Source organism: Terrapene carolina, unplaced genomic scaffold (assembly GCF_002925995.2).
Source record: "Terrapene carolina triunguis isolate 2854851 unplaced genomic scaffold, T_m_triunguis-2.0 Scaffold96, whole genome shotgun sequence".
Taxonomy (NCBI): Eukaryota; Metazoa; Chordata; order Testudines; family Emydidae; genus Terrapene; species Terrapene triunguis.
The window spans coordinates 65,390,458-65,414,939 of NW_020664447.1; the positions used below are offsets into that span (position 1 = coordinate 65,390,458).

Below are 24,482 nucleotides of genomic sequence, written 5' to 3' on the forward strand. Positions count from 1 at the left end.
TGCATTAGCCCTTTTGGTCACAGTATTGCACTGGGAGCTCATGCTTAGCTGATTTTCTACCACAACCCTTAAATCAGGGGTTCTCAGACTTTTGTACCGGTGACTCCTTTCACACAGCAAGCCTCTGAATGCGACCCCCCTTGTACATTAAAAACACTTTTTTATATATTTAACACCATTATAAATGCTGGATACAAAGCGGGATTTGGGATGGAGGTTGACAGCTCATGACTCCCCATGTAATAACCTTGCGACCCCCTGTGGGGTCCTGACCCCCAATTTGAGAACCCCTGCCTTAAATCTTTTTCAGAGTCACTACTTCCCAGGATAGAGTCCCCTCATCCAGTAAGTATGGCCTTTGTTCCTAGATGTATATGCTTACATTTAACCATATTAAACTGCATATTGGTTGCTTGAATCTAGCTTAGAAGTGATTCAGATCTCTCTGTATCAATGACTTGTCCTCTTCATTATTTACAACTTCCCCAATTTTTGTTTCATCTGCAACCTTTATCATTGATAATTTTATGTTTCTTCCAGGTCATTAATAAAAATGTTAAATAGCATAGGGCCAAGAACTAAACCCTGCAGAGTCCCACTAGAACACGCTCATTCGATGACGATTCCCCATTTACAATTACGTTTTGACACCTTTCAGTTAGCCAGCTTTTAATCCATTGAACGTGTGCCATGTTAATTTTATTTTGTTCTAGGTTTTTTATCAAAATGTCAAGCAATAGCAAGTCAAATGCCTTATCAAAGTCTATTACATCAACACCATTACCTTTAGCAGCCAAACTAGTAATCTCATAAAAAAATAGACTTATCCAAGGTCACACAGGAAATCTGTGACAGAGCTAGCAACAGTTTAACCTCAACCTCTCACTCTCTTCCCTCTCTATTCTCACATGCAGATATGGAATATTTTGATAATGAAGACAAGCAGCTACTTCAGAAAGAGTAAATATCTTCATTGTATTGGTAACACAGATGTCTTGTGTTACTTCTTCTGAGAAGTATAGAACTAATAACAAGAACTCCCAAATTCTCCCCTTTGCTCATTGAGACAATGAAATAAAACAGTGGCAAGGTATGGGGCAGCCAGTCATTTTACCAGCAAGTTACATCTTCACAAATATTACTTAAAGTTTAAAACCATGTTGTGTCTCATTATACATTGCCAACCCGCTATTCCTTTGCAGGACAATTTGCCAAAGGTTTGTCCAGCTGCTGTAGGCTGAAACCAGGCCCTTATTGACAAAGACCAACACAAATAAATGGCTTCCCTCTGCCAGAGTTCAAACAAACAAATGGAATAAGGCTTCCAGCAGCTAGAATCTTCAAGATTAAGCACACCTTCTGCACTCTGAACCTTTCAGTGCTCTCTTATCCAGAGCCAGGCTGCTTCCTTTCCATTCAACTCCTGTAATACCATCCCCAGCCCCATTTACGGAAAAGAAAGAAAGAAAGAAAGAATGAAAGAAAGAATAAATCAGCTTGTGCAAGCTTGGTAGCTTGTGAAAAAGCTCTTGAATCCCATCCAGTTAACTAGAGATAGGCCTGAGCCAAGCACACCTGAACTTTGAGGACATTTGGATATGCATCTGAATTTAATGGCTCACTCCCATCTCTATAGTGGGCCAAACCAAAACTGTAGATCCAAATGGTGGTGAAGTTTGTTCTGGTTCTGGAGCCAAACTCTATCCTTCAGTTCTGAACAGATCCAAACCAGGTGAGTTTGGTTGAGACTGTGAAGAGACAGAAACACGTAAGAAGTGCTGTTTGTCTTACCAGCTGAGTCTGCTGCAGAAGCCCCACCACTGGTCAGATCCTCAGTATTTATCGACTGCAAATCTGTGTAGGAGGGGGTGTCCTCTGAGTTGGTCGTCCAGCTGCTCTCTGAGGCAAGGGGTTGTCTCTCAGAATAATCTGAGGAGGGAGAAGTCCAGCAGGGTGCTTTTGATGGAAGGGCTGGATGTGTGAAACAAACAGAAATTTAGTGAGCTGGATGACACAGAGTTGCAGGAGGGCAGATTTGAGGGGGGAGGGAAACATGAGTGGCACTAAAGATCTTCGGGATAGAGGAGCATGACAGCCCAGTGATTCATTAGCATAGGAGGGGAAGGCTTTGTAACAGCACATTATAACTCATTAACCTTTTTAACCTCTGGAGAGCCATGTTCAATTCCTGGTTTAGGTCACAATTGTCAGCCTGGACTTCATTTGTTCATATGACATGGCTTGGTATAATTCAGCCTGACTGACTGGCTCTGCCTGGGAGACAAGCAGGAGTAGAATAACAAGAAGTCAAGAGTGAGGTGCACTGGCAGAAGAAGGTGCCCAGGACTGGAATAGCAGGGAATGCTGCAGATCAGGATTGTGTTACCCTGGCATAGCTCTTGTGGGGAAGCTTGTAGTAGGCCTGGCTCTATAAGTCCCTGGCTTTCCTTTCCCTCATTGTTTTTAAAATTAAAAGAGACTTGTCAGTTTTAAAAAGGTAAAACTTCCCAAAGTGTGACACTAACATGGGGAGTTGAACCTGTGATTAACCATAAACCTCAGGCTCACGAATTCTGACATTATTATTGGCCACTATCATGACTATTTAACTAACAGAAAAAAATGGGTCTGCACTGATATAGTTTTAAACTATGATTATGCTTTGGCCACAGCCTAGCTTTCTTTCCTCAGGGTCTATTGTTTCATGTGCCCAGAAATGAGACCTAGAGGGCCAAATCCTGGTCTCACTCCATCAGACACGAAGATACATGAGCTGAACAATTCTTTAGCTTCAGTGTAGTTCCTTGCCTTTTGCTGAAATGCTGCTTCGTAATTTCTTACTGGAGGCCTGCATCACAGCAAATATCCCTACATGGAATCATAGAATCATGGAAATGTAGGGCTGGAAGGGTCTCTTGCCAATTTGTCCACATCTTTCCTGAAGTGTTGTGCTCTGAACTGTACACAGCACTCCAGCTGAGGCCTCACCAGTGCAGAATAGAGCATGACAATTACCTCCCGTGTCTTACATACAACACTTTTGTTAGTATACCCCAGAACGACATTAGCCTTATTCTTAACTGCATCACACTGTTGATTCATATTCAATTTGTGATCTACTATAACCCCAAGATCCTTTTCAGCAGTACTACTACCTAGCCAGTTATTCCCAATTTTGTAGTTGTGCATTTGACTTCTCCTTCCTAAGTGAAGTACTTCGCACTTCATTGAATTTCATTTTGTTTAATTCAGACCAATTCTCCAATTTGTCATGGTCATTTTGATTTCTAATCTGTCCTCCAGAGTGCTTGCAACCCCTTCCAGCTCAGTGTCATCTGCAAATTTTATAAGCATACTCTCCACTCCATTATCCAAGTCATTAATGAAAATATTGAATAGTATCAGAACCAGGACTGACCCCTGCAAACCCCACTAGCTACGCCCTCTCAGTTTGACAATGAACCATGACATCTGCTACAATAAGAACAGCACCTGGTTAACACCATGACTGGCACTTTATTAACACGTAGATAGAGTTACATGAGAAGCAGGAAAATAGTGACTATCTGCCCCCTTTCTCTAGCAAGGAAGACCGCAACTATTGCAAAGATATGCTAAATCAGAGTACTGATCCTTCATAAACATAGCTCCCATTTCCTCAGATGTCAGAGTTACATAGTTATTTTTATAATACCTATTGCGATTCAATTAGCTATATGTGTGTCATTAGTGCCTTCTGCTGGATGGAATCAGAATTGCTCAACTGTGTGTCACAGATCTTATACTGCTGAGGGCTAGAGGAGATTCTCCTGTAGATCAAGCAATTGGGCGCTGTGATTTTGGTGCAGGAGGATCCAAACCAAGTTCTATTCCTGCTGTTGCTGGTAAGTTCTGAGTGTCCATGTCATATAACAGTGCAGTTCCTACACGGCCAATTTTATATAATTAACCAGTCTCCTTCAGTGCTGCCCACTCAAAAGCACCAGCCAGATTAGGCTAGTGCACCATGAAAATTACACAGATTATAAAAATAAAATTAAACTGACCTGATGATACAACCCAGAAATAGCCCATATTCCCGATCTGGTTCAGATGCAGCCCCAGATAGTAGAGGTATCACAATCTCAGCTGATTGCACTAGATTTTTGCTCATTTGGGGTCAACTTGTATCAGCTTGCCAGATTTCAGTGCCAAATACTAGCCCCAACCTAAACCTGATCTAGAGATGACTGCATCCTCATTAACTCATCTTTAGTGAAAATGCATTGTACATGTTTTGTTTTGTCCACAGTACTGTTAGAGCAGTTAGAGCAATAGGACATAGACAGTTTTAATCTAAATCTGATTTGTGGGGTATGGAGAACCTCCAAATTCATACAAGCCTAGAGCTGCACCTGAAAGAGATAACGAGAATGCTGAGAGAAACTTGACTCAAGGTATAGAGATTCATTAGCAATGTACATAACTATGAATGCTAATGCTTATTTTTGTATTGCATGGGTATCCACACAGAACAAGCTTCTCTAAATCCTGACCTGCATACTTTGGGCTTGGCATAAAATGTGCTCTAAATTCCCTGGGGTATGATTCTTTTATTTGGTTGTTCCAAAGACATCATCAAGAATATGGAGAGGATGCCCTCAGAATATTGCATACTTCTCCAGGGAGAGAGATTGACACAGAAGATGCGTCTTTACTTACAACGGAACTGAATACTTTGGCCTAGGACAGTCCATCTTTCATCAGCTCAGAAAGTTTTCTTTACTGCATTATATTCTCATTTCTCAATTAGGATCACCTATTGCTTCTGATTTTAATCTTAATCTTGGCCCAGCTGCTGCTTTTCAAGTTATTACATCTATATTTATTACATAGAGAAGATAAAAGGCTGACAGTAGCATGTTGGCTATAACCCCAACTGCTAATCAATATGAAATTTAGGATACCCTAATTCCTACATTTAGGAATTTGTTGTGTAATCTCTGAACCATAGGTTATGCCCTCATCCCATAGTGTACATTCAGCTCTCATTAGATTCCATTCATTTGCTGGCATGTTGGAAGATATGGCAAAGGAGGATCTATCTGTATATTTCTAGTTTCCAGAAGATTAGTCATAATGGGTACGCTGGGACTGAATCTCATGAAGAGAATACATCCTGAGGCATATATAGATAAACTATCCAAACTGTGCCACAACCTCATCATTTTAAGGGTGCATCTATATCTATATCTACACCATTGCCCTCTAGTGGACAGACTCCAATCTACTTGTGTGTATGCAAGTCTGGGCTACTAGACTGGTACCCGACTGGATCAAGATCAGTGGTCGTGGAGCCGTGTGTCAGGAGGTCTATTCCCCATTGCACATGACTGGCTGACAAGCATAGTGTAAATTACATCGCAACAAAATCATTGCAGATGTGCGATTGCTAAATCTGCTTGGCTAATGGGTAGAGATGAAGCCTTTTAAAATGGGAAGCTGCTCAGAAAAGAAAGGTGAGAAGCGTATGGTTATAAGCTCTGAGTTCCCTTAGCAATTGAGTTAGACATGGCATGAAATGTCTAGGAAGCCAGACTTGAAACTTTATCTAAAATTATTTCGACACACACAACAATGTCAGTCAGTCATAGCAGACAGGCTTTTAGGAGTGGTCTCCATAGGTTGCCTGGACAACTGACATGAAAGGAGCTTTGCTAAGTGTAGTTTGTACATTGATCTTAGAAAATGACTTATTTTATTAAAATACCTTAGAGATAAATCAACAGTAAAAAAAAGGATTCAGATATTAAATGCATTAATTTTGATTAATGTAGAAAGATGCATCATTAAATAATTCAAGTGTGGCCCACTTGTTACATTCAGGACTTGTCTAAACAGGGAAATTGACCAGAATAGTTATTGAGGAATAAGCTATTCCACAACAGCTATTTCAGAATCCTTCCTATGTGAACAAAGTGATTTTATTGCAAAATAATTACTTTTCTTAGGAAGCACACTAATTGTTCTAGAATAAAGCAACTTTTATTCCAGAATAGTGGCCACATGGGGAGTTATTCCAAAATAGCCATTGCAAAATAGCTTATTCCTCTATAGTTATTCTTGTCAATTTCCCCATGCAGATGAGCCCTTCGTCTGGTCCCTCACTATTACAACTTAGAACCCAACGGGGCATACGTTATTTTAGCTAATGATTCACACTAGACTACATGGGTTAAACATCAGTTCAAACAACTATTATGTATTGATCTGAAAATACAAACATGTTTAGCTTTTCACTTCAGAGGTTTCAACTTGTTTCAACTTCTCTACGGACAGTCCTGCTGCTCTCACGCTTCTCATAATCACTGACATAGGGCTCCAAAATGAGCCAGTCTTTCCTTGAAATCAGACTTTTAATGTCATGAGGTGTAATGCTGAGATCTGTCAGCTGTGCGAATTCTCAGCAATTTGCTTGTGTTGCAAGGCAATTGACAGAATTGCCCCAATAATGCACTTCATCCTGTATCACGCCTAGGGTACTGACAGTCCATTATTTCTGCACTCAGAGACTTAGATTTTTTTTCCTGGTATGTATATTCTATCTTGGTTTCCCAAGGCACCTTTCTTAGTAAATTGAGTTTTTTTTTTTACAAGCAGTTGAAGAGCTTAAGGATTCATTCAGCTCTAATTTCTATGCTACACTGAATTCAAGAGTGAAGCTCATGGCAATGATATAGCTAACTGGGAACCTGCTAGCTAAGGCCTGTTAAATGACAAATGTAATTGTTCTGATTATTTACACATCACATTTCTGTGACAAGAGGGTTTGGATGGTTCTATTATTGTGCCTTGCCACTTCCTCAGTACCAATATAATGGGCTATGCTAGCCTCATACTAATGATGAGGGGAAAAAATCAAATTCTCTCTGTTTCCACCAAAAGGAGGAAATAGGAAAAGGAAAAAAACAGAATGTGCCACTTGTTAAAGATTTCTGTGTCATTGCGTAAAAAAAAAAAAAAAAGATTGAATATTTTGTAACAGTGCCACAGCACCGAAAAGAACATGGTCAGGGTGCTGAGCCTGCATAACACTGCTCCCCACAGCTGGTTACACAGGAAAGAGATTTCAAACAGTCTTCTCATGCCAGTCTGCTACTTATATTCTACATTTAAGTCAGGGAAGTTTCTGATACTCTTCCAAGTTATAACCAGCCACTCACTATTGTTCCTATCTGGGCCACTAATTACAGGAAACTCTAATAATGCCATCACCGTAGAATCTACTGAAGGCACCATATACACAGCTAAGAGTTGCAGCAAACTCTACCTGCATTAGGATCTTGCCTTTCCATTCTGCCTGTAATTGCCATTCAAACTAAGGTATCACTGGATGGTAGTCACCCTGGAAAGTCACCGGCCAGTCTACCACTTTTTTATTGGGGCTGAATCTATATAAAAAGATGTGACTTGCACATGAGCCCCCAGTGGCATGACTGGAGTTAAAAGATAGCCCACCAGGTTAGAGAGCCATCTCCTGAGAAATGTCCTGCCCTCTCCCCCATCCCCATCCCAAGAGCTGCACTTCAGAGACAGGGGCGGCTCCAGGCACCAGTGCAGCAAGCGTGTGCCGGGGGCGGCAAGCCGCGGGGGGCGGCGTGCTGGTTGCCGTGAGGGCAGCAGTCAGGCAGCCTTCAGCGGCACGCCTGCGGGAGGTCTGCCGGTCTCGCGGATTCAGCGGCAATTCGGCAGCGGGTACGCCGACCGGCAGATCGCCCGCAGAAATGCTGCCGAATCTGCGTGACCAGCGGACCTCCCGCAGGCGCACCGCCGAAGGCCGCCTGACTGACGTGCTTGGGGCGGCAAAAAACATAAAGCCGCCCCTGTTCAGAGACTGCCTCCTGCAGTGTCCCTGCTGCCTATGGTAAGACACGGAGAAGGGGACTGGGTGTAGCCCACGTTTAAAGGTTCTAAAGAGCAGAACCACTGCTTTGAAGTGGATGATGAATAGAAGCAGAAGGGCAATGTGCTCCCTTTGGTTAGCTCCCCTTTGGAGGTGGACTGTGGACTGATGGACCAACTGCAGTTTCTGAATGGCCATCATAGTCAAAGCAAGTTAGGGTACATTGCAACAATTCAGCATGGAGGTGACAAAAGCACAGCTCACTTAGGCTAGGTCCATACGCTGGAGGAAAAGGTGCAGTCTCCTGTACAACCAAGATTAAAAGCAGGCTCTAGGAGCAGCAATTAGCTGAGCAGGGGTCCGAGGCTGTGCACAGGTGCCCTGCTGAAGGACAGGTGCCCTGAAGAGGAGAAAGGTTGAGATCTTGCCAATTGCTCAAAATGTGTTTAATATACTTAGTTGCCCATCTGCATTCTCTGCCATTTTGTCAATGCAGCACCGGACCGCATGGAGAAGATGGGAAACACCAGGGCCCAGCAACATTTCAAAGCCCTTTTCTCTTTACCAGAACATTCATTGCAGCCCAACAAATGGAAGCATCTGGAGAGATGGCGAGAACTACGAGTAGCAGATTCTCTTTTCCCTTCTAACTACCTTTTCTTGTGAAAAGCCAAATAGCTTGTGTGCCTCTAACAGGTAGTGCTGGCCCTGTAAAGCAGGCCACAGGCCCAGCCCAGCCAGTTCCCAGCTTCAGCTCAGAACAGCAGAGCTTCACCTCTCAGAATTCCCAGCCTTGATGGGAGCTGTAGGCTTGCCTGCAGTGTACACTAGGAAGAGGGACAGTGCTGTAAAAGACCTTCAAGGAGAGACCAGAGCTTTACTGCTTCTCCTAGCTCGGGGCACCTGGAGTAGAGAGTCCAGAAAGGAAGCCTAGGGATGAGCACAAAGATGGACAGAGCTGGGGAACGTAAAAAGCAGCCCTGGGGAAAGCAAAGCAGGGACAGTGTCAGGTTGGAGTAGAAAGCCTCAGGGCTGGAGCTCTTGTTAGAGACAGGGATAGCAGGACCAACACCAACTGAATCATCCGAGCCAAAGCTTTGTCAAGCCGGCCTTAAAAGCCTCTAAGGATGGAGATTTCACCACCTCCCTAGGTAACCCATTCCAGTACTTCACCACCCCCCTAATGAAATAGTGTTTCCTAATATCCAACCTAGACCTCCCCCACTGCAACTTGAGACCATTGCTTCTTGTTCTGTCATCTGCCACCACTGAGAACAGCCTAGCTCCATCCTCTTTGGAATCCCTCTTCAGGTGGTTGAAGGCTGCTATCAAATCCCCCCTCACTCTTCTCTTCTGCAGACTAAATAAGCCCAGTTCCCTCAGTCTCTCCTCGCAAGTCATGTGCTCCAGCCCCCTAATCATTTTCGTTGCCCGCTGGCTGCTGGACTCTCTCCAATTTGTCCACATCCCTTCTGTAGTGGGCGGGGGGAACCAAAACTGGATGCAATACTCCAGGTGTGGCCTCACCAGTGCGGAATAGAAGGGAATAATCACTTCCTTCGATCTGCTGGCAATGCTCCTACTAATACAGCCTAATATGCCGTTGGCCTTCTTGGCAATGAGGGCACACTGCTGACTCATATCCAGCTTCTCGTCCACTATAATCACCACGTGCTTTTCTGCAGAACTGATGCTTAGCCAGTCAGTCCCCAGCCTGTAGCAGTGCATGGGATTCTTCCGTCTTAAGTGCAGGACTCTGCACTTGTCCTTGTTGAACCTCATCAGATTTCTTTTGGCCCAATCCTCCAATTTGTCTAGGTCACTCTGGACCCTATCCCTATCCTCCAGCATATTTACCTCTCCCCCCAGCTTAGTGTCTTCTGCGAACTTGCTGAGGGTGCAATCTATTCCATCATCCAGATCATTGATAAAGATGTTGAACAAAACTGGCCCCAGGACCGATCCCTGGGGAACTCCGCTTGATACTGGTTGCCAACTAGGTATCGAGCCGTTGATCACTACCCTTTGAGCCTAACAATCTAGTTTGAAACAGTACTATGTTAACATGAACTAGATACCTTCTAGTTTGCACCAGCAGGGTTTACATAGGCAGTTAGAGTGTAGCACATTAGAGTGCTCTACATTTCACACCCCTCAAATGGACTGTACCATGCCATGTAGCCAAGCCCTACATTACTGAGTAAGTCTCTTCCTTCCTCTTCTGATTATTTAAAGAGAAGCAGACAGGAGGTTCATACTTGGAAAGTGGGGCAGGGAGAAATAGGCCACATGGGCTAGAACAGCCACACAACTTTATTACTTGTATAGTTCCTCCCCCCTTCAGAGGACTGTGTCATTTGATGTGAAGATTTTATACATTCAGAAGGCTAGAAGTCAGTGGAGCTATGATGAATTACACCGGCTAAGGATCTAGCTTAGAGTCTTTAGATGCAGACTTTAAAAGAAATCAATGAGAACTTATGACAAAAACGAAACACCTATTATCTCAGAGTTGTGCTTTGTTTCTGCTACTTTGGTGCTTCCTCAGACATTAAGTGCAGCACTAGGAAGATAGAGTGAGCACTGATGGAAACTAACTTGTCTTAGCGTTCTGCCAAGAACTGGCATATCATTTACTTCTACTTTCCATGCTGCTGGATTGCAAACACGACTGAAACCTTCTCATACCCTGAGCTTCTAGATTAGAATTGACATAGGATCATATCTCCATTGCTGAGGAGGCCAACCCCCTTTAAAACCAGTTCTAAAAGCGTGCCATAACCGTCATGCCCAGCAGTTCCCTCTCCCCCAGGAAAGCCTATGCCAACACAGCCAAGCCTTTCTCTGCCTTTCATACTACACCGATTCAACGCTTGGCACACGAGCACTTGATGTGGAGAGAATGGCGGAGTTGTGCAGAAACACCGCGTGCCGTGGTACGTACTACAGAACCATGGACACAGGCCCATGCTGTGTGGCAGAGATATCCTTCGCAGATCTCTCTTTATGCACACGGCAACAGGAGCAGCCAGATTCCCATACGGACCCCAGCTCCACTCGGCCAGATCTGGGCAGGGATCTAGAAGCAGGTGCAACAGGGAAGTCACTTCTAAAACAAGGGACTAAAATCACATTAAAGCTCAGTTGCCCAAAAGCAGGCACCTTTGCCGATCAGTCCTGCCTGCAAATTGGGGAGAGGGGGAGGGGGAAAGGAGCGGAGTGTACTCACATCCAGGGAATGGCAGAAAGCAGAAGATGTGTCTCTCCCCACCTTGGGGAGGGGGAAGACAGAATATGGTGTTTGCGGGAATGGCATCTCAGTGCCGGACAAAGCTGTTTATTACTCCTCTGCTGGCTTCCAGAGTAACTTTGGAGATTTCCCCTTGCAGAAGAGGTGGGGATAAGGCACCTTACAGAGGGGAAGCAGTAGAGTCAGGTGGGGATATGGTGGGGTGGAGGTCACATGGGTGACACGGTGCTGCAAGCTTGAACCACATGGGTCACTGAGTGATGGGACAGTTTGAAATGACAGCATGTTTGCTGCTCATGCCCCAGTGTCATATGGTGTGAAGTACAAGTTGAATTATGCTGACAGAGCTCTATGGTGGAAACTTGTCCTAATTCTCCAGAGGGCTTATCTCCCCCACTCTCACAGCCCTGACTTGGGGCATGCCACAGGGTTATCCACCCCTTCTTGAAAGATAGGAAAGCTCCATCCACTATTCACCGAGCTCTCTGTACCACATATGCTCCATTTATGTGTTCTCTGCTGCCTCCCCCCACTCCATGGGACTGAACTCTCCAGCCTAATTGGCTCAGCAGAGCAGTTTGAGGCAGGTGATGGGAGCAAATGTCACACCCCAAGTCTTGGATCTTGGAGCAGTGTCGGGACGGACAAGCCCTTGATTTTTCGGAACCAGCATAGAACAAGTGGCCATTTATGGCCCCTTCTCATCAGATTCCAGACAGCTAACTAGTCCATAACAGAGTGTAGTGACCTACATGAGCTGCCCACTCCCCCGACACTGCCTAGGAAAGGAACAATTGGCAGAAGCAATTCAGCGATTGGGATGATGCATCAGGGAAGACAACAAAAGCAGCAGCCCCATCATGAAGAAAAGGGTGGACATCTAGGTCACCAGTATGAATGTAGCCCAAAATTTAAAAGCTGATTGGTGGCCTACTGTACATGAGTTGGTACAGTCTGATTAATTTTCCAGTGGACAGGCATCCTTATCACTAAAACCACCACTGTCATTGTCCTCCACCTTCCCTTCCCTGGCCTCCCCACCCCAACCACTTTGTTGGAAGTCTCAACGGAGAAGCCAAGGATTAGATGGCTCATGGAAACTTAATTTACCCTTTCATCCTTCACTCATTTCCCCCTTCATCTTCTATGCTGCTGTTGATAAACCCACAGGCTAACCTTAGCTCAGACTTGACCTATCATGTCTTAAATGACCTGTTTCTCTCCCAAAGGTGTTATTAAACAGAGAATGTAGTTGATACAGAGGGGAGGGGCACAGATAAGTTATAGGCCCTGTTTGAAACTGTGCTAGTATCCATTGTGTTTAATCCAGGGGTGGGCAAACTGTATGGAGGGCCAGGTAGGGAAGGATGTGCCTCCCCAAACAGCCTGGTCCCCGCTCCCATCCAACCCTTCCCACTTCTCACCCCCTGACTGCCCCCCTCAGAACCCCAACCCATCCAACCCCCCTGCTCCTTGTCCCCTAACTGCCCCCTCCTGGGGCCCCCCACCCCTAACTGTCCCCCGGGACCCCACCCCCTATCCAACCCTCCCTGCTCCCTGTCCCCTGACTCCTATCCATACCCCCACCCCCGACAGGCCCCCCGGGACTCCCACGCCTATCCAACCAACTTCCCCCCCTCATTCCCCGTCCCCTGACCGCCCCCCCCGACCCTCTGCCCCATCCAACTGCCCCTGCTCCCCGTCCCACAGGACTCCCTGCCCCTTATCCAACCCCCTGGTCCCCTTACCATGCCGATCAGAGCAGCATGTCTGGCCGCCGTGCCACCCGGAGGAGGGGCAGCAGGGGAGGGCCCGTGGGCTAGCCTCCCCGGCCGGGAGCTCAAAGGCCGGGCAGGATGGATGTGGCCCGCAGGCCGTAATTTGCCCACCTCTGGTTTAATCTCAACTATGACTTGCACAGTTTCAGCTAAAGAGAACTGAGAGAAGGGTAAAAAGAAAATCTGCTATTTGTGCAGACCCTTGCGGCCACCTGCTGTATTATTGTAACAGACCTTTGCATGAAGCTCCCCTACCTGTTTGTATGTGAGCTGGTAAAGTGCTGGTCCATGGCACATCTTCAAATTGAACCCAGTTACTGATAGATGAAGATAGATCAGGTTTGGGACACACATGGTTCCCAAGCAGAGATACTGATGCAGAGTCCACCCCAGGCTTGTCCACGTCATTACTCAGCTCAGTGTGTGAGAGGTCCTGAAACTCTCCATCCACATTATGGTTGTCTTCTGAGGAAGTGTCGGAGGAGGAAAAACACTTTTCCAGAGGCTCTTCTGTGCCACCTAAAGTTGAGACAAAACATACAGAAATGTCAGTGCCAAGTTCTGCATTGGAGTATGAAATCTTACAGGGGATGGGATGGGTGGCTGGGAAGGGAGAAGATGTTGGCTGGTTGTGGTTGCCCTTAGATTCCCTGCTCGGTCAACCACGATTTAACAACAAGTTAGCTAACACATTTTTTAAACACTTCTGTGATGAGGTGGAGTGGCCTCCTACTGAGCCAGAGGGGGAGGAGCCAACTGCTAAACCTGGGTGAGCGGAGCCGGAGCGGGCTTGCCCCACCTACCAGAAGTCAAGGGACAGGACAGGAAGTATAAAGGCTGAACCCTGTAGTTCAGCTGGGAGAAAGCAGCTGGAGGAGACAGACGCCTCCTGCCTGCTCCCAGAGTTAGAGCCCGAGGAGAACCCTTACTGTGCTGAAGACTGGCCAGAGCTGCTGCCACTGCCGACTAACCTGGACCCTGAGGAGTGGTGGGAGCTGCCACTGGATACCTACTCAGAGGAGATGGAGGACACCCCTGGATGTAGGTACACCCCAAGGGGAAAGTAGGAAGTGGCCCAGACTCCAGTCCGGCTGTATGGTTACTTAAACGTGTTCGGCATGCTGCAGCTGAATTCCCCACTGACCCAGCGGTGGGATGCCTTGCCACTGTTAGGGCCCTGGGCTGGGGTCAGGTGGGCCCGTGTCCCTCTACCCCCTGCCACCTCACCCCTGGGGTGGTAGCCTCCCCACTTAGGACAAGAGACCTGCATTTGTCTGCCTGACCCAAGATGTCAGGCAATGGACTGCCTATTTCTGCGCCCTACCCCCCAGGCTAGAAAAGCACCCCTGCCTGAGCCCTAGACTGTATGGTGCTCACCCCAGCCTGAGCCCTAAACTGTATGGTGCTCACCCCTGCCTGAGGCCCTAAACTGTATGGTGCTCACCCCTGCCTGAGGCCCTAAACTGTATGGTGCTCACCCCTGCCTGAGGCCCTAGACTGCTATTGCCCCTTCCTAAGAGCCAGACCTTGCAGACAGCTCATTTGCTATGTTCCACCTAAGGGCTAGAGCCTTAGACTATTTACTCTGCTGCTAATTCCCTGACGGTGGGCAGATCCTCATGACGTAGTGAGGCGGAGTGGCCTCCCACTGAGCCAGAGTGGGAGGAGCCACCACTACAACTACTTATTTTCCTGCGCTAGACAGGGCTGGTGCGTGCATGAATGAGGGGACACAGCATATACAGGTTTCACAGCATAGTGACCATTTGTTGGTCACCCACTAACGGAGGCCTTGAAAGAAACAAAGCTCCTGCCATCAGAGCAGCTTTTCTATCTCACTCCAGCTGACGTCCAGACTCATCTGAAAAGCTGATTGTCTCCTCCGAAATCACTCTTTATAAATAACAGCATAAGCATAGAGAAATCAAACATGTTCGCTGTATTAACTATAGGAACTCCAGCACTTGGGGACCCATTTTTGCAGGAAAGGAATTACATGTAACTTGTGCTGACTGGTTGCTAATGATGAGAGGCAACTTTAGTTTCTGCTCTTGGACCTGAGGGTTCATGCTAGGAGGAGAATCACCAGGAGTGGGATAGAGAGATTTAGTGCAGCTGGCATTAGTTTATTATTTCTTACGAAGCCCTGTAGCAGTCTCTGCTGAGCTTGTCACTAACTATAGGTGAACAGCCTTCATCCCCTTTTAATCTCACACCAGGCCTAGTTTTGCCCTTAGTTATAATAGGTGAAACATCCCATGTGGTCAGTGGGAACTGTGTAACTGAGGCAGAACTAGGCCTAATGAAAGGGCATTTATAAAACATTTCTCTTGATACATAACATTTGATATTTTTACCCAGAACTCTCCATCATGGAGGGGAAGTAGGAAGTAACTCAGCCTCCTCTGTTCCCACTTGGAAGGCAGGTTCTCATGAGACCAAATCTGTGTCAGTAGATGGGCCAGTTTAATTTTAAAAAGTCTTAAAGGGCTCTAAAGGAATCTGAGGGAACTTACCCTGCGAAGTAACTGGCACGAGTAGCTCATCATTGAAGGAGACCCACTCTGAATGGTGGGAAGCAATGACATTTGCCAATGACGTCATGCTCGGGACAGGCTGCTCATCTTCACCCAGTGCTTGTGGGAAAGGCCCAGAACGGTCAATGCCAATCAATGGGGAGCAGCACCTCCTTGGCACTTCCTGGCTTTTTCCTTTCACATTAGAAATTCTGTTAAGAGTCAAGAAAGGGTGTAATTAGGTCTCTCAAAGTTAAAAAAAAACAAAACAAACAAACAAAAAACACCCTAAAGAAATTAACTGAAAAAATAAGCCCCAGCATTTTAGTAATAAAGGCTACTAACACATTTCACAAACTACATACACAGTTCCACCAAAATGCAGTCACCTCTGGGGGTCAGAACACTACCTTTTCTGTATGCGGAGGAGGAATAAGTTTGGCCAAAGGCATTGTGACAAACCCCTACTCTTAAAAAAAGCAGCATGGGGTCTCTAAAGAGCGCTGTGTGTGATTTTATTTTTTAAAAGTTTTCCATCTTAAAACAGCCCCATGCAGCAAGTGGAATGGAGCCTTCAACTTGGATAGCATTTTCTTCCATAGGGCTTAAAGTGTCACATCACACCTGTGTATTATCTCTGTTTTCCAGAGGTGTGTGAATTCACTCCCTACCTGTCTTAGGTTTTTATGAAGCCCCTGTTTCTGTGGCATCCAAGCCCTGTGGAAATATGAATAAGCATGACTTTAGCTTGGCTTCTCAACTGATTGAATATGGTTTCCTAGCTGACTGGTAAAGCTGCGGTGGAGCATGAGGCTTGGGATCTGGAACGTGTCTACATAAGCCTTGTAAATCACCCTGATGCTGGAAGGAAGTCCCCTTGTCTATAAAACATAGGCCAACCTATCAGGAAACAGAGTCAACACCATGTGACCTAGATGATTAGTAATGACACAAATAGTGAATACTCACAGCAACAAGTTTGTGCCCAAACATTGGTTAAAATTTGTTTGCACAAAACGATTCATTTGACCACACTGATAACAAGAAGAAAATATGTAAAAGTCACGCATTTGTAGATAATTTTAAAAGGGGAGGGGAAAATGGTCAAGGTTCTCAGATAAATGATTCACAACAAATAACCTGACCGGCTCTAGTTGCATCCAATACATTTGAAACATTGCTTTTTCCATTTTCCACAAAAGTCATGATGATTTAGGGGCACGTCACCCAATGTCTCACCTCTCATCTTGTGTGTGTTCAAAGTCTTTTTGTCACCTACACATATACTCATGCTTATCCAACAAGAACAACTCCATCAGAGCTCTGCGAAATTTGGATAACTCTTGCTGAAAGTCAAATAAAATAGACTATATTTTTTTGCCTGCTCAAAATAATATAATTTACCCTCACTGTGCCATGCAAAATAGTGCAGCTGATGGGGGTGGGGGAAAAATGGAAGGAATAATATGTCCTAGAAATTCTTCAAAATACCATGGGCCCAAGCCACAGATCTAAACATTTCCCAAAAGTTCTGGCCCCATCTCCAACATATTGCACTGAAACAAAGTCATTGTACCTCCTGTATATGTTTTTCAGTTCTGCTATAATATTTGCAATGTATCCATATCTTAAATATCCTACAGCTCTAGTACCACAGAAAGAGGTCATATAGCATTCCTCATGTTTGAGAAGAGACAGAACTCAATAATAATGAATTTTAAATGGATTTTTTAAATTCTGTCTATCTTAGGTACTTATATGGCCTCCATCACCAAAGTATCTGAGCACCTCACAATCTTTAATGCAATTGTCCTCACAATTCCCGTTAGGTAGGGTACTATGCCCATTTTACAGATGGGGAACTTAGGCACAGAGAGGCGAGGTGACTTGCCCAAGGTCACACACAAAGTCTGTGGAAGAGGAGGGTCCACATGCACCAGGCTTGTAAGGCCACTCACTCAAATTTGGCCTAGCTGGCCCACCCATCATCGTGACAGAGGAGTGGCTGGGCCAAATCTGACCGGTGCTGAGCCCCCATGCCTGGAGGAGGGAGCTGAGCCCAGCAAGCCCTGGAGGACAGGAGCTGCCAAGATGGTCTGCAGGGTGCACTTATTTAGTGCTTATTACCCACAATATAGACACATTAATGTAAGAAATATCTAGTAAGACAGATTTTTTTTGCCCTTAAGCTACTCACTGGGTCACGACAGGTTATCAAGGCTTACAAATGGGTCCTGAGCCCAACAAAGTTGAGAACCAGTGCGCTAGATCTAACTTTTGTTCTGGGTTTGTATAGTGTCTAGCACAGTAGGTTTCTACATGCTACAATAATACAAATAAATAACAATAATAATATGCTAATTCCATTTTTATCCAGTTCAGTTCTACAAGGGCAGCAAATAAGGCCTGCATGGAAGAGCTGAAAGCTCAGATGATCAACCTCTCAGTCACAGAATGTCAGCCCAGCCCCTGGTCATGGTGGGAATTGATGGGCCCAAGCTTATTGCCTACCTGCTGTAGACTGAAAACAGGCCCCTATAACAAAAGTCCAACACAAAATACAAGGCTTCCCACAAAAGGAGTAAGGCTCCCTACAGCCAGAGTCTTCATTTGTAACTATAGCTTCTACATCCAGAGCCTTTCAATGCTCTCTTATGTAAGCAAGTCTGCTCTCCTTTCAGCTGAACACCCACACCCTCTCTTTCCTTATGCAGCTCCCTCTCTCCTGACATGGAAACAGCTGCAGCTGAGCCCAGATCTATTCTCCCCTTCCCACCCCACCAGTGGCAGGGTCTCTGCATTCCCGTAGTGAGGGCAGACACCTCTTGCCCCCTCTTCCCACCAACCCCACAATGGGCTCTCTTATGAGAAAACCGTGGACAGCGCTAAACAAAGAGGGTAAACTGGTGGTGAGTGTGTGGGGAAATCAGATGTTTAGGGTCACAGGGGCTCTGGTTTCCCTCGGAGAGAGGGAGGGAGAGGATGACTTTGATATTTTGCTTTCCTCATCTGACCTGTTAAGCTGTTCACTTTTGGCTTGTTTAAATATCTGTAATTGGAGTCTTTCTAAATAACAGAACACTGACCTCTCCCTATTCTCACTGAGAAAGTCCTCAAGGAACCCTGAAATGACAGGAAATGAACAAACAAAACAATTTATCTGGCTCTTAACACACTTGGAGCCCACAAGAACACATTTTTCAAGCATCCACGGAAGACCTCTGGAAGGAGTCAGGAAGATCAGTTTACCATGGATTTTCTCAGCAGTCCCTCCCTGCTGTCCACACTCCCCCCCCCCCCCCCCCCAAAAGGAGAACTGAAGAAGATTGCAGTTTTAAAATGCTATGCTGGAGGCTTGACTTTTTGCTCCTCAGTTTTTCTGAAGTTCCCCATTGCTGCACTGCCACAGAACCCCTCAAATGATTCTCAAATCTGGAACCGGGAGATGACTCTGTACTCAAGGTCTGCGGTGGTGGTGGTCACATGAGAAATTCCTAAGAAAGAGAGACAAAGCAAAGTGGTCCCCTGAATTGTTGAGTCAGGGGCTCTGCATTTGGAAAGCTACAGAGCAGCTATTGCATCTTAAAACAGATGGCAAGAAACTAGAAATTTCTGGGAGGGAATCTTTACAGTGTACTGAGAGGCCTTGAAATGCACCACTAGCACATGTTCGAGTTTTAGGGCTCTGCTGCTATTGGGACTTTCTGCACAGTTCCTAGTTTGTTTGGTAAATGATGCAGAGACTGCTGCTTTGTTATTCTAACTAATGCCATTGATTTCTCTGGGAAAAATAAGATTTAACTATTTGAAAATCAGATTGAATTGACTGTAACATCTGGGGGCTTTCTGGTTTGGAGGTGATCTGGGGATGTGTCTGTCTGTGGTGGGGAGAAAAAGATGCAAAGACAGAATTTTGGACTCTTCCAGAAATTTAAAGGCTGCTCCAGACAATACAGCCTGCTGAACGAAACACTTGCTCCCTTTGATCAACGCCCATAGCTTTGAATTATGGGGTATGGGAGGGTGATTATATTTGTGCTGATTACTTGGAAAAGACAACACAGCATTACCTTTACCACTATTCTTCCACATGGAGAAGCCGCCTGTAAAAAGAACAGCCATGTGTAGAGGAGCCCCTAAGTAGTATGGTTCCAATGGAGCCACGCATTGAGCTAGCAGGGAGGTGCTGTGGGTCCCAGGACAGAGCCTGTGCATGTATGTTTGGAATCCATTTGGTTTGGGGGCAGAATCATCACCCATTTCTCAGGAGGGCAAACACTCCTACCCCTGAAATGATGGAGACATTGTTCAAGGGAATCTTTGCACTTTCCTCCCCCACTCCAGAGCTCTTCTACAGATATTTCTCTGGAAAGGGATTCTGTGTGTCTAGGAGTGGTAGAGGCTATTAGAGTTGGTAGGGCAACTCCCACCTTTTCATGTTCTCTGTATGTGTATATATATCTCCTTACTATATGTTCCATTCTATGCATCCGATGAAGTGGGCTGTAGCCCACGAAAGCTTATGCTCAAATAAATTTGTTAGTCTCTAAGGTGCCACAAGTACTCCTGTTTTTTTAGAGGTTACACAGTGACACAGACAGTCCTCAGTATTGGCTCCCAGTGCACTGCTTTGACCATGAGTCAACACTGCTCTAGGAGTTCCTTAGTTTATTTTTTAAGTGTCTCTCTGTTATCATTTATGGGACACACAAAGCAGTTGCAATATCAAGCAGGGACATTTAAGTGAATGCATCAGAGGGTTAGCTGTATTAGTCTGGATCTGTAAAAAGCAACAGAGAGTACTGTGGCACCTTTAAGACTAACAGATGTATTGGAGCATAAGCTTTCGTGGGTGAATACCCACTTCGTCAGACGCATGGTACATGCGGCTTGTACTCACCGCGCGGTTCCCTACCGGGTCTTCGGTGGCACTTTGGCGGCAGGGGGGGTCTTCACTCGCTCCGGGCGAAGGACCTGCCGCCGAAATGCCGCCGAAAACCTGGAGCGAGTGAAGACCTCTCCCTGCCGCCGAAGATCCGGTAGGGAACCGGTTCTTAGGATTTTGGGAGCTCATCACTGGTGCCATGTGGATAAGAGAGTGATAAATAAGGGTTTCCCTCAGGGATACCTGTGTCTAAGCTAAGATAAAAAAGGTCAGCAGCTGCTGTTCCCTCAACCCATCACATCACATCTATCTGCCACTGGAACACCTCTATTTCTGACACGGGATGCAGCCAAAGGGTCTCTCCTGAAAACAGTATCAATAATATTTAGAAAATTCAGGAGGCAAGAGCCTGTCTCTGTATGCCTCTAGCTGTGACTGCATCTGAAAAAAAAACTGTGTTCAGTTGTGGGTGCCTAATTACTAAAGAGAACCACATTAGATAGTGTTCAAAGGGCTGGAGAGATTAACAGAGGAAGAAAGATTGTAGCCCCCATCCTGTATATTTTATGCTCCCAAAACTCAATGAGCAAGGACTTCAGCCTGGGCCTTAAAAAAGCAACACTACATGGAAGGAGTAAGGGAGAATAAACAGACCACAAACATTTGAAGCTCCAAGGATGGAGACAAATTATTTTGGGTGATTCAAAGGGGTATAACTAGGTGTAATGGGATAAAACTAAGGGAAAATATAGGATGAATATCAGGACAAATAATTCCTGACAGTGAGATGTGTTCTGCTCCCAGGCTCCCCAGGGAAGTGGCAGAAACATGCTTGAGACATTTAAAGTGTGATTCTGCTCTGAAACCGTTTCTGTAAGAATCACTCGGGGGGGGGGGAGGGGCTGTTTATTGCGTCTCAGTGCTCATTCCAAGTGTAATGTAGTCTCCTGTTACATAACTGCATTACAAGTGAAAAAGATAATTTTCCAAACTGCCAGCCCTGTAGACTCAGCCTGGAATGGGATAATTGAGCTAGGTTCTATCTTTCTCATAATAATCACACTCTGTAGGCCAAATGCTGCCCTCACTTTTCAGAGTAAAACCGTGCTTTAGAACTAGACTGGAGCACTAGAAGAAATACAGTAGGGAACAATTTTGTATTCATGGGATGAGGGGAGAATGGACTAAGTTCTTTAACAGCCCATTTCTGTGAACAATCACTTCACCATGCCAGAGATAGGAACAAATAAATAAAATAACAGTTTGTGGTATATATTAAGGTTAGGCTGCAGACCACACCTATGTAAGGTCCTGAATTCTACAGGCCTAGATTAATTTTGAATCCCTTGTATAGAGAAACTAGGGAAATTGCTGTTCTACCTGAAAATTCTGTGTTTCACAAGAAGTTAATAGTAGGCAACCAGCAGTCTGAATACACTAAGACTATGAAGTGTGGTTAGGAACCTCCACTTATCAGAGAGGATAGGAAGCATATTCATCTCTGCCACTTCCTTGTTCTCTCAAGGCCACCACAAGCCACAATTCTACATCCATTTTGAGACCCAAGGCTTCCAGATATCATTGTTACAAGCTGCACATATGTTCCCTGCCCTGCATCCACTTTGAATTGAGAGAGTCTAACTTGTCCTGCTAGGATGGTGAATTAATTGCAGAGCTGGGAGTCAGTTGCTGCATGTCTGGACACAACTGCACTGGTAAACTGTAAACAGCTCTATTATCTGGGAAGGCAGCTGGCTTTACAAAGGGATTGCTTGGAGCCTTTTCTATAAAACGCTAGGAAAACAAAGTTATAAGACATCTAGGGTCAAATTGTTCAAAAGCAGCCTCTAATTGAATACTTGAGTTTGGGCATCTGTTTTTTGGAAATCTCCAAAATAGTTTATTATGTCTCTGCAAACTCTGAAAAATTTATATCCTGTTTCTTAGGGTACGTCAGCACAGCAACCCTCCCCCCCCACCCCCGCGCCATCCCATGGCAGCAAGTCTCAGAGTTCAACTGACTTGGGTTCATGCTACAGGGCTAAAAATAGCAGTGTAGGTGATTGTTCCCTCTCAGGCTGGAGCTCTGGCTCTGAAACCCAGAAGGGGGAGGGTCTTAAGTAGGGTGACCAGATGTTCTGATTTTATCATTCCCGATATTTGGGGCTTTGTCTTAAGCAGGCTCCTATTACCCCCTGCCCTCTGTCCCAATTTTTCACACTTGCTATCTGGTCACTCTGTCTTAGGGTATGTCTACGCTGCAATTAGACACCCACGGCTGGTCTGTGCCATCTGACACAGGCTCACGGGGCATGGGCTGAGGGGCTCTTTAATTGTGGTGTAGACATTCGGGCTCAGGCTGCAGCCCGAACTCTGGGACACCCCCACGTCACAGGGCCTGTGCTCCAGCCCAAGCCTGGATGTCCACACCACAATTAAACAGCCTCTTAGCCTGAGCCCCACAAACCAAACTCAGGGTTTTTAATTGCAGTGTAGACATACCCTGAGAGCGAGCCCAAGCTCCAGCCCGGATGGAAATGTCTACACTGCTATTTTTAGTCCCGTAGCATGAACCTGAGTCAATTGACCTGGGCTTTAAGACTCACTGTCGCGTGCGGGAGGGGGGAGCATTTTCCAGTGTAGATGTACCCTAAGTATAGAAAGTCTGTGTGAAATGAAGGTGAGCTTTAGAACCCCAAAGTTATCCTCAGACAAACTTAACCAGATGTGTTCCATTTGCTAAACCCTACAAAACTACTCCTGTATTTCGCTCGCCCTCATGGTGATTACCAAGGTCTCTCTCCTGTTTAACATGCTAACTTCTCTCCCCTGATCTATTCAGTGAGGTAAGAAGACAATGCATGATGTACCGTAGTTACTCACCACAGAATTGTCTGCATGTCAGACACTAGATGGTAGCATCATTAAATAAAGCTGGCAGGAGGAGAATGGAGATCAGAAAGCAAGAAGCATCTTTATGTTTCCAAATTTCTTAGTAACCAGCAGTAATAAGACAGGAAATGGGAAAACGAACATGATGGGCTCATAAATGTTTGCCAGAATGTGGCTGTGGTTGTTAAAGAGATGCATCTTTCTAGTCTAAAATTTCCCTGCTTTTATAACTAGAATGCAGTGCTTCTCTGTCAGCCACTAACGTTCTGGCACTGCATTTATATCTCGAAAGAAACTACTGCCTTTTGGTTTTTTAAAGCTAGGATTAAGCATTGCATTTGCAACTGAAATTTCAACTCCATCAGCAAACAGGGAAGACAGCACAATTCCTCCCACGCTTCAAGACTGGATTCAATTACACAAGCCAAATCAGGAGCTGTATCTTTTGAATACTAGTAAAGTTCATGCTATCGTTATGGTGGAGGTCAGGCGCCACTTTAGCTATAGGCAAACAAGGCAGTTGTTTAGGGTGGCAGATTTCTGGGCAGTTGCCTAGGGTGGCAGATTTGACCCAACTGGCTCTCCATCCTTACAGAGGCACAGCCAGGCCAAATTTGAGTAAATGGCATTGTGACTTGCCCATGGGTTACACCACCACTCATATTTGGCCCAGTTGGCCCTGTGCCATGATGAAGGGACAGGCAAGCCAAGTCTCCCACCCTAGGCCTATGGGGAGGGGAAGGCACACTGAAGTTTTGCCTGTGGCACAGATTGTCTGGAGCAGTTCCTTTGCTGGGGGTTGGGTTAAACTTCGTTGAAGCTAGTGGGTGTAACAGTCGTTCTTCATTCAGGCTAAATGTAAGAAGCAGTTAAGCTCCTGTTGGAGTGACATAGCTAAAACAATAGGAGCCACCATCTAAAACACAGCCACATGTCAATATCTGTCAAGGGAGCAGAGCTATGTGGGTAGAGGGATTTCACTAGACAGGGATCGGCAACCTCTGGCATACGGCCCATCAGGGAAATCCGCTGGCGGCCGGGACAGTTTGTTTACCTGCAGCGTCCACAGGTTTAGCTGATCGCAGCTCCCACTGGCCACAGTTCGCGGTTCCAGGCCAATGGGGGCAGTGGGAAGCAGTGACCAGCACATCCCTCAGCCCACGCCACTTCCGGCAGCCCCCATTGGCCTGGAACAGGGGACCGTGGCCAGTGGGAGCTGCGATCGGCTGAATCTGCGGATGCTGCAGGTAAACAAACTGTCCCAGCCCGCCAGCGGATT

General features: G+C 45.7%; 1 protein-coding gene across 1 annotated transcript in view; it reads right to left on the reverse strand.

The window, feature by feature from the left end:
* The window catches only part of STON2 (stonin 2), a 99,872-nt gene that overhangs the window by 64,026 nt on the left and 11,364 nt on the right, over nt 1-24,482 (reverse strand). The window contains exons 2-4 of the mRNA XM_029911490.1: nt 15,427-15,638; nt 13,166-13,429; nt 1,792-1,971 (exon numbers count right to left, since the gene is read on the reverse strand). Of these exons, the coding sequence (XP_029767350.1) occupies nt 1,792-1,971; nt 13,166-13,429; nt 15,427-15,514 (532 nt within the window). The 5' untranslated portion in view covers nt 15,515-15,638. The remainder of the gene's footprint in view (nt 1-1,791; nt 1,972-13,165; nt 13,430-15,426; nt 15,639-24,482) is intronic.